The sequence below is a fragment of the Prunus avium genome, chromosome 3 (assembly GCF_965620075.1).
Source record: "Prunus avium chromosome 3, drPruAviu1.hap1.1, whole genome shotgun sequence".
In the NCBI taxonomy this organism is placed as follows: domain Eukaryota; kingdom Viridiplantae; phylum Streptophyta; class Magnoliopsida; order Rosales; family Rosaceae; genus Prunus; species Prunus avium.
Genome location: NC_142286.1, coordinates 26,010,640 through 26,021,314, shown reverse-complemented (window position 1 = coordinate 26,021,314; position 10,675 = coordinate 26,010,640). Strand labels below are relative to the sequence as shown.

Here is a 10,675-nt window from a genome sequence, read left to right as displayed (position 1 = left end):
TGAGAAGTTGCATTATTATTATTGTATCCGGTGGAAACATGCGTCCCAACCGTTTCGGGGAAAACTCACCCACCGCACACACAGTACAGTGAGGAAAACCCTTTTGTAATTAGACTGCTCCTGCATGTCTGGTAATTAATTGCTCTGACAAAATGCCCCTTGGATTACACGTAGCCCGAGGCGAAGATAAAAACAGTTCCCCATGTATTTGTCCGCAACAGAAATTATTACTGTTGTGCTATCATCACATGTGATAACTTTTCTGATAAGGCACAAGAAGAGGAGAAACACTTGCTTGCATCGGGATAGGACTACCGCAGTCCGCCACTTGTCCATTTTCTGACGAAGTTGGACACGTGGCGGGCTGCGATTGGAGGGGGATAGGACTACAGTTCTATCCCCTGTGCAGGCAAGTTTTTTTCCAAGAAGAGGGAAAGTGAAGTTAATCATAAAGAAATAAGTTTATTTTTTTAGTAAATATTACAAGCATAAACATAAACTATGAATGCGGTTTATATGGTAGAGTGTTCATCTAATATTATAACTACACCAAAATAAACTAATGCAAAGAAGAAAGTTATCAACATTTAGTTCAATTAAAGAAAAAATGAAACACATCCCAAAATTCAACATTTACACAACCAAAGAAAAGAAAAGAAAAAAGAGTTCAGAAGTCCATTAGATGAGGGGGAGAGCTTTGATTTAGGGGGGAAGGGTACGTGATCGAGTTGCACCGAGAGAACATGAGTTTTGAAAAGTTGAGTCTGTTTGATAACCATTTCAGTTTTATGTGGAACTTGGAAATGTAATTTTTTTTTTTTTTTTTGGAGTTAACTATGGTTATAAATATGGACATGTGTCAAGTTATAAGAAGGGTGGTGAGGAAACACATTTGGTTAAAGTGGTGAGCAACAATGCTCCCCTGCATTTATATACAAAATGCAATAATAGCTTAGTTGGGGGTATTTTAGGAATCGAAAAAGTACAATAATTTCGATTATGCGCTTGATTAGGTAACTTGCCGAATTGGAACTTGGATCTTAGTCATCGGGTTTTATTTAGAAATAACAGGATTTTATTCAAACAAGAATAAAGAGATGGGTTGTAGTTGACAAAAAATGACTTTGGAGGGGGTAAGTTAAATTTACTATAAAAAATAAGAGTGATTTTGAAAACTAGATTTTCTTTATAATATTTTAGTTAATCCAATCCCTTATCTGTAAAATAATTGGTTTTATTTTTATTTTTCCAATGGTAGAGATTGGATCCATTCAAACTCTTTACTTATATTAGCTTGGTTAGAGACGCTATAACTGTAAATGCATGGATCATGCATGCAGACCATATCATCTGGTTAATTAATTCCACTGGCAGATCCAGCTTATGATTTTCATGGCGATATTCTGCCCATGCTGAATATTGATACTTTCCTTTGTTATCATATTATTTCATCTTATCTAAAAAGGTATTTTTCTTCAACCACAAGGTGTGGTGTGGTTGTTAAACTGTCATCTTTAGTTAGCGAGCTACCTGATGCCTTAATGGCAAGGGTTCGAAACCCGTTTGAAGCACTTTGTGGTCAATGACAAACCGAATTCTAAGCGGAGATTAATCCAACCTTTTCAGGTGTGGGATATCTCAGAGCATTTACAAAGAAGAAAGGGTTTTTATTTTGATAACTGGTCCAAATTGAATGCTGACATAATAACCCCAACTAACTCATTTGAATGGTCCAACCCATACTCTCTATAAAATAATTGGTTTTTGTTTTGTTTTTTTTCAACGACAGAGATTGGATCCATTCAAATAAGTTAGTTGGGGTTATTATGTCAGCATTCAATTGTATGGTGGACCAGTTATCTGAAAGAAAAAAAAACCAATAATTACAACACAAACTTTTCTTTGCAAAACGCTGCTTCACACCAGGACTAGGAAAAAAACTTGCCTGCACCGGGGATAGGGCTACAGTCCTATCCCCCTCCAATCGCAGCCCGCCACGTGTCCAATTTTGTCAGAAAATGGACAAGTGGCGGGCTGCGATTGGAGGGGGATAGGACTGTAGCCCTATCCCCGGTGCAGGTAAGTCTCTCTCGCAGGACTAGAGACAACCACTCCTCCTTTTGCCTTTAAAATTTGTTGGCAGCTAATAAATGTTGAGTAGAGATTGAAATATGGATAAAGACTTTTGAGGTACGATTTGAATCATTTTCTTAAAGTGTTGTTTGCTCTCATTCAATTAATTGAGTTTACTAACAAATTCTGGACAAATTGCGAATAACAAAATTCGAAAAAATTCCCTTAGAAAGTAGGGTAAGAAACTGTTTAGAAATTAGTTTCGTTAGCAACATTAAGGTATATTGATTGTTCAGTAACATTGCAACAAAAGAGCATATTGGCTATTCAAGTACTTAAGCAAATTAATTTTTCGTAGACATTATAATAATAATACTAATATATATATATATATATATATATATAGTCCTCTTGTATTGAGGGATCCCTCAAATAAGGCTTTGTCGGACTAAAAAATAATTTTTTTAATTTTTAATTTTAATTTTAATTAGAAATTTTAACATAAAAATAAATATAACTTTAAAAAAAATTAAATAAAAAAATTGAAAATTATAAATATATTGTAGCATTTTGGGCTTTTTTTTGTTATTCTTAATATTTTTAGGCATTTATAGCTTTTTTCACCCAAACATATCATTACCCAAAGCCCATTTTAATATTGCTTAAGAACCAAACCCTAAACAGATCTATGAAAAAAAAAATATTAGGAAACGACGTCGTCACCCAAACGCATCTTCTTCTTCCTCGTGAGTGCCGCTCTGTCTCTCTCTCTCTCTCTCTCTCTCCCTCCCTCTCTCTTTCTCTCTCTCAGCTGGATATACTAGGTTTTAAATCAGTACAATATCATCATCATTGTTTCTTCATGGAAACACAGATAGTTAAGGGATTGGGAGAGACATTGATGGGTGCATATCCTGGACGTGCCATGAGCTTCATTACCAAAAGATCCAATCTAGACGCTCCGACTGTAAGGCAACAATTAATTTTATGAAAGGACAATTTTTGCATCAATATTCAGTTATTTTTACGAGATCCATGCTTCTTAGGAGATGAATCTGTGGGTGCTTGGGACTCTCGGTGTTGGGTCTGTGTTCGTGGCTTGAGGGTGGTGGTTATGGGAGAAGATATTTGGGGGCAGCGCTGGGCGTTGGGTTCTGCCACAGTCGATTGCGTCTGTGGTGGTGTGGTTTTGATTCAAGTCAAGGAAATCCATCGGACTCGCGTGTTCAAAATAACACGCTCGCTATTTAGCGATCCCAATTTCGGGTTCTCTATATTAGACACACGAGTCCCCTTTTTTTTTAATTGTTGGACTATATTGTCTCATTTAAGTTAATCCCTTCCTTTGCCAAACATGGGTTTCAAGTGTTATTTAACACAGTCCAGTCCAGTGAGGCATAGTGAGGCATACCAAACAAGCCCTTAGATATCTAATTGTGTCCTATAAATCAATGAACACGGTGCTTTAAGAAAGAACTAAAATTTCAATAATTTAATTGAGTGGTAATGATATTAGATTCAAGTGATTTTTTGCAAAGCTGATCTTCGAATGAAATATAATATATGATGGGTTTGCTAACAATAGCAACATAGGATGGGTTCAAGTTATTCAAGTGATTTTTTACAAAATAGACGATTTGGATTGATAAAATACAATATACGATGGATTCTACAAGAAATAATATGATGGATAGGTCTATCTCTCTCTATTAGTTCACGTATTTCTTGGAACCAACAATTTCTGTGTCACTTTGCAGCCATCTATAGCTATCTCCGTCATGTGAGTCTTGGGCACCACGTTAGCCTACGTTCCAGGAAAAAGCCACATCATTCAATTAATTGAGTTTGCTAACAAATTCTTGGCAAATTGTCAATAACAAAATTCGAAAAAATTCCCTTAGAAATTAGAGAGAGTAAGAAATTGTTTAGAGATTAGTTTCGTTAGCAACATGAAGTACATTGGTTGGCCCGTACCATTTCAACCAAAGGTATATTGATCGTTCTGTACCAATGCAACAAAAGAGCATATGGGTTGTTCAAATACTTAACCAAATTCATTTTTCGTAGACATTATAATCTGATATACATGAGTGATTTTGGAGATGCTAATAATCACTTTTATGGAGAATCATTTATTTAAATAATCACTTTAAGTGATTTTATAAAAGCACATTGGAGATGCTTCTCTCCAGAAAAACTTAAAATCACTAAAAGTGATTATATATATATTATTGAAAACTTGAAAATCACCCCAAACTAGATACTCTACTACTGACAGTTTTAATGTTCATTTTGTGCTTATGTCTAAAATATGTCTCTTTAGAATTCTATATAATTTCCTTTTTAATATAAATTATAAGGACACACTTATCTCCTTTCTATAAATCACAATTTGACACACATATACAAAACTAATTTATTAAAAACACACCCAAAAAAAAAAAAATTTACCCTCAACCCTTGGACGATAACGTTTTCATCGTAAACACATGGGTACCAAGAATATCACTAGAAAATATTTTTTCATGGGGAATGCTAGCAACCTTCTCTCTAATCTTTTCTTTTGCATCTTCTCCCTTCTTGTCATGACATGTTTCACTTTATTTACACTTAAATCAAATAAGCTAGTTTTGTTTTCCAAATTTACACTTATTAAATGAAATATTTAATTTAAATATATTGACTTCCTTAATTTCTTCAATTAAAAAAATATTTTCTCTCTCCATCTCACTTTCAATCCTTTCTCTATCCTTCGCAGCCGCCCACAACCCTTCTTCTACCTCCCCACTTCTCCCCAAAACAAACATTAATACCCAGTAATGACCCATGACCAGTACCCAAACAAGCACATGAAAGAAACCCACTTCCTTTCCCCCTCATTACCACCAAACAACATCTCCCTCATCCATACCCAACAACCCCCACCGTCCAAAGATTCCCCCCATCTTCCCAACTCCTTCGCTTTCTCTGTTGTTTGTAATTGAACAATTTTTTATTTTATTTCTCAAATCTCACCACCAAAGCACTATTTTCTATTTTTATTTGGTTTTGTTTATAAAAAAAAAGTGTTTGAACTTCCATGATTTGGGAAGCAAAGGGTTTGTAGAGGTTAGAGAGAAACAAAAAATCTTGGATTTTTTTTTTCTTATCGCACAAATCTGAGAGAGAGAGAGAGAGAGAGAGTTGGCTTGGGATCGGGCTGTGAAAACTCAAAGGATTTTTGACTTTTTAGTTTTTATCAAGTGCATATATGGAAATATAATTTAATGTTTTTAAAAAATTAAAAACATTGTTTTGAGTGAGAGAGAAGTGCCACATGTCATTAGGAAAATGGAGAATGTCCAAATGAGAAGGTTAGAGAGAAGGTTGCTAGCATTCCCTTTTTTCTATTCTTATAAGACTAGCCTCTCCGCATGCGCGGAAGCGCATGCGAAATGCCTTTTTTAAAAATTTATTTTAGAATTAAAAAAAATAATGGGTAGTTGTGTTCCATAAAAATAGGATCCATTATCTGGATTTTCTTTTAATTTTAATTTTTTTAATATGAAAAAGTGTGAATTTATCATATTATGAGCCAATACTTCTTTCAAAATTAGAGGGGACCAATGCAAGACGTACGCACAAATCTGAGAGAGAGAGAGAGAGAGAGAGAGAGAGAAGTGACACATGTCATTAGGAAAATGGAGAAGAACCAAAGGAGAAGACTAGAGAGAAGGTTGCTAGCATTCCCCTTTTTCCATTCTTATAAGACTAGCCTCTCCGCATGCGCTTCCGCGCCTGCGAAAGGCTTTTTTTAAAAATTTAAAAAATTTATTTTAGAATTAAAAAAGATAATGGGTAGTTCTGTTCCATAAAAATAGGATCCATTATCTGAATTTTCTTTTAATTTTATTTTATTTAATATGAAAAAGTGTGAATTTACCATATTATCCTTATTTAATTAATAATTTCAATTTTGAATGTTTGTATTAACCAAGGGCATTTTCTGGTATTTTGAATGTTTCATCATTCTCCGCCTTTGATTTACATATATAGATACAGCTATTTAAAAAAAAAAAGGTGAAAAGTAATTGGACGTGTCTCGATTTAATATTGGGTCACCTCAATTGGAAGGACAATGATCATGAATCATAGCAGCTACCAAATATTAAATATGTTTTTTTGTTTTTTTGGGAAGAAGATAGAATCGGGGGAATGTCTATAAATGCACAACCGATGTGTTATGAAGGAAGTATAATTTCAAGTAAAAGCAAAGACAATGGTGTTCGAGAACTTGGAAGGACTAGAGCCAGTGAGCCCAAATGGCCAGTACTTCAGTAGTGATGTGATAACTCTTTCGGTTCTTGCGGTTCTGGAATTTGAGATTCCAATCGATATCGAGTCTCAAACAATGTCATTGCTTAAGAACGTCTTCCTCCCCATCAGCCCCCGTTTCTCCTCTGTCATGGTGATCTCTCTCTCTCTCTCTCTCTCTCTCTCTCTCTCTCAATTTATAATAATATATCACCCAGTGTGAATTTTGTTTATAAGTTTTATCATAGACGAAGTTGAAAACTTGAGCGATATTTGATTTTGAAACAGGTTGAAAATGATGGAAAGAAAGAGTGGAAAAGGGTCGAAGTGAAGCTTGAAGATCACGTTAACATCCCTACTTTCCCTTCCAACCTGTCGCCTGAATCATATGACGAGTATCTTGAGGAATATTTGTCAAAGTTATCAACAGAAAGATATCCACAAGGCAAACCACTATGGGGAGTTCATATTATCAAGTACCCAACTAGCAATGCAGCTGGGAATATAATCTTCAAGTTTCACCATGCTCTAGGAGATGGCTACTCTCTCATGGGTGCTCTCATTTCTACTCTACAAAGAGCTGACAACCCTTCTCTCCCCTTAACTTTTCCTTCACGACAGCGGTCAGAATCGAAGAAGAGGGATAATTTTTTTGTGACTAAGATTTTCTCATCTGCATGCAACACAATTTCAGATTTTTGGTGGGGCATTTCCAAGACCTTGAAAGAAGATGATCCAACACCAATCAAGTCGAGCAATGATGCAATTGAGTTTCGGCCAAGTACTATAGCAACTATGACCTTCTCTCTTGATCAACTTAAATCAATCAAGAACAAGCTTGGAGTGGTAAGATGACTCAACTACTAGGACTCTTATATGTGTAATGTCTTTTCTTTCTCATACTTGGCTTCCTGAATCTTTATAGTACGTAGTGTTAAAGTTGTTTTAAGGCTTAAAGGTGCCACCCATAGTTGGGGCCCATCCAGGACCATCTCGTGGTTTAGACCAAAAAAAAGAAAAAAGAAAAAAAAAAGTCACATTACAAAATTTAGGGAAGCGGTTCTTCCACATTTATACAATGTAATTAACTTTTTTTACTGACTTTATTAGACTCTAAATGATGTTCTCACCGGGATGATCTTCTTCGGAACTCGACTGTACATGCAAGAGATTGACCAAAGTTCAAGCACAGCAGATTGTACAGCAATGGTGTTGCTGAACACAAGGATCATGGGGGATTATATGCCAATTGAGGAGATGATCAAACCCAACAGCAAGATGCCATGGGGAAATCGTTTTACATTCTTGCATGTACCCATACCCAATTTAACTGAACTCTCAAATGCGGAGGACTTTATCAGGAACACACACAAAATGATAAACAGGAAGAAAAACTCTTTAGCTGCTTATTTCACTAGTAGGCTGTTGGAGATTGTGAACAAATTTGGAAGCCATGAGGTTAGTAAAGTGAAGACTACAATATGATTTACGTTACGCTGTCACTTAACGACCCCGATTAATTTGAACTAATTCAATCTCCTTCAGAGCTCAAATTCAGATTTGTTTCTTTTAGTGTTAACATATTGTTAGTTTTGCAGGCAGCCAGCAGATACATTCATCGCACATTGAAGAACTCGAGCATGGTAATCTCAAATATGATTGGTCCCGTGGAGAAGATGTCTCTGGCTAATCATCCAATTAAAGGTTTCTACTTTTTGGTTCCTGGTTTACCTCAGGTAAGAATCTTCACCACATATTCCGTAATAGTAAATTTGGCTTATCAAGCTCAAGATCTGATTTATTATAATTTTAGATGACCAAAATACCCCCATGTAATTTATTAGTTAGAGGTTTAATTGTAAGTGGATTTCTGTCTGGGATATAAGAGTATATTGGCTTCACTCATTCCTTAAACAAGTAAGTACTAAATGCATGGTTCAACAGAAAAGAAAAAGATGTTGATATCAATGAACTTTCTTCTGTATTTTTCAAGTTCAATTTGTATTATTAGTTTTCCCCATTCTGGCATTTAGCAACTAGTATAACATGACCACCATGGATTTGCAGGGCTTTGACATAACCATTGTAAGTTATATGGGAAAGGTGAGGCTAGCCTTCAAGATGGAAAAAGGTGTCATAGATCCACAAAAGTTAAAGTCATGCATGGAAAATGCCTTGGACATGATAGTCAAAGACTCCAACAAAAATCCGAAGCTGAAGAATTAAGAAGACGTCGAAGGGCCAATGGGTTCTACCACATTGGTGGTGACTTTCCCCTTTCCCCCATGGCACCCCAGTTCGAAATCTCATGTGTGCACATTGGCACTTGAGCCCCCACCCTTTAGAGTAGTATCGTTGTATCCAAAAAAAAAAAAAAAAAAAAGATGTTGAAGTTCCGCCACTATTTAAAATAATAATAAAAAGAGCTTTATTTTGTTGAATTATTATTATTATTATTTTTGTAAACTGTAATTTTATTTTTTTAAATATAAAAGTCTGAAATTAATAAGAAAGAATTTATGCAATTTCATTCTTCAAATATTTTTTGTTAGGGGAAGGAAGGTTCTGATATGTTGCAAATCTTGCGATAGCTCAACTGCAAATTTTTAGTGTATTCAGTCCGTGCATTTTTGTCACTTTTGCTTTAGCCTTATGTCATGACTCAATTGTGAGAGTAAATATTTCGGCAACCAATCATGAGGCGCTGCATGGATAATGGAAATATTCCTTCAATAATGCTACATGCACCAACTTGTTTATCACCTTTTGGATACTAACACATGTGGCACTTCGTCCCAAAAAAAAACACATGTGGCACATGACATGGAAACCCATGTCATCTGCCATTTCATATGTTTTAATTACATAATTTGTTATTAAAAAAATAAAAGAACTTCACACAGATAAAATAAAAATAGAAAGAAAAGAAACCCAATGAGATTTTAGATTTAGGGATAAACCCTTCTTCCTCTCTGAATAACCCTAGAAATTCAGTAGTCCTTCCATTGAAGAATTGAAGGAATTCAGCAATCCTTCCATTTAATATGAATTGTATTCTAAGTTTTCTTATGAATTTTCATTGTGTTTTTCTCTTTCGGGAGATTCACTTTTATACTCAATATAGGAGCCCGAATTATAAAAAAACCCTATATGAAATGGACTTTAGAAATACACCCAAAGCCCATTTACAACAAAATAAAAAGGCTTTTAACTTCTTTTAAATTACAAAATTGCCATTGATTTCTTAAAACAAACCCAACCCCAAAACTTTATAAAAAAAACACAAAACACTCAATAGGGCATCAAAGTAATTTAATAAACAAAATTAAATTCAATAAGGCCAACTATCAATTTTTGGGTTTTTTTTGGGTTTGTTTATAGAAATTAAATGATGTAGGGTAAGTGCTAAGAATGGGTATATGACTAAATATCTCTTTTCTTTTCCTCAACTTTCAGATGTACAAAGGAGAGGTCATATTGACACATCTAGATGCCATAAGAAATAGAATTCATATTTGTACAGGAATTTTTAAACAATTGCAATCTCTCTGTCTGATGTATATATCATATATGGTTTTTTTTTTTTCAAATGAAAAGAATTACAATGATACAAGTGATGAACAAAGCCCCTACATAAATATGAGTAAACCTATCCTCAATTCAGACAAAAATAGACTAACCATCAATCATGACTTTCAGTAGCTTTTTGTTGGTTCATTTTTTGTTTTTGTGATGATCATAGATCCTATGTTGCTATTGTTGGAAGAACAACATCAGTATTACACTAATTTAATTTAACAGTTAAATTACACAATAAATAAAATAACAAAATTAAACAAGGCAGTAAAAGTATAAAAAAAAACTGACTGTTCTTTCAGATAGAGGCTTGCAGAATTGCAATGTCCTTGAAACATAATTTCGCCCCTACTCAGTACTTGTAGTTCTGCAAGCGTCTGCTCCACCAAGATACAACTATCTAAAATCAAAGTCCTAGCACTACGGCTTTGATTTCTGGGGAAATCTGTGTGTTTATCTCTCAGGCTATATAGGAATGATGACTTTGAATGTTATTTGCGATTTGATGTGTTAAAACAAAACCATGGCTCGTGTTTATATGGAGTGGCTGATACCTGTTGGAACATGTATCAGATAACGACAAACCCAATCAAACAAAACTTATCTGACTTTTGAATTTTAAAAAATAATTCAAATAAATAATTAATTGGTTAATTAATTGGGTTTAATTTAAATTATAGAGCCCAATGCCCATCTTTTGACTTATTAAATATATATTATTTATATATATTAG

At 34.5% G+C, this 10,675-nt stretch overlaps 1 protein-coding gene across 1 annotated transcript; it reads left to right on the top strand.

Moving 5' to 3' along the window:
- Positions 1–6,253: 6,253 nt before the first annotated feature.
- On the top strand, positions 6,254–8,891 carry LOC110767843 (wax ester synthase/diacylglycerol acyltransferase 11-like). Its single transcript, XM_088250078.1, has 5 exons — positions 6,254–6,520; positions 6,655–7,212; positions 7,477–7,824; positions 7,965–8,102; positions 8,434–8,891. Exons 1-5 carry the CDS (start codon positions 6,332–6,334, stop codon positions 8,590–8,592), a joined length of 1,392 nt encoding a protein of 463 aa, XP_088106204.1. The 5' UTR covers positions 6,254–6,331; the 3' UTR covers positions 8,593–8,891.
- The last annotated feature ends 1,784 nt before the right edge of the window (positions 8,892–10,675 follow it).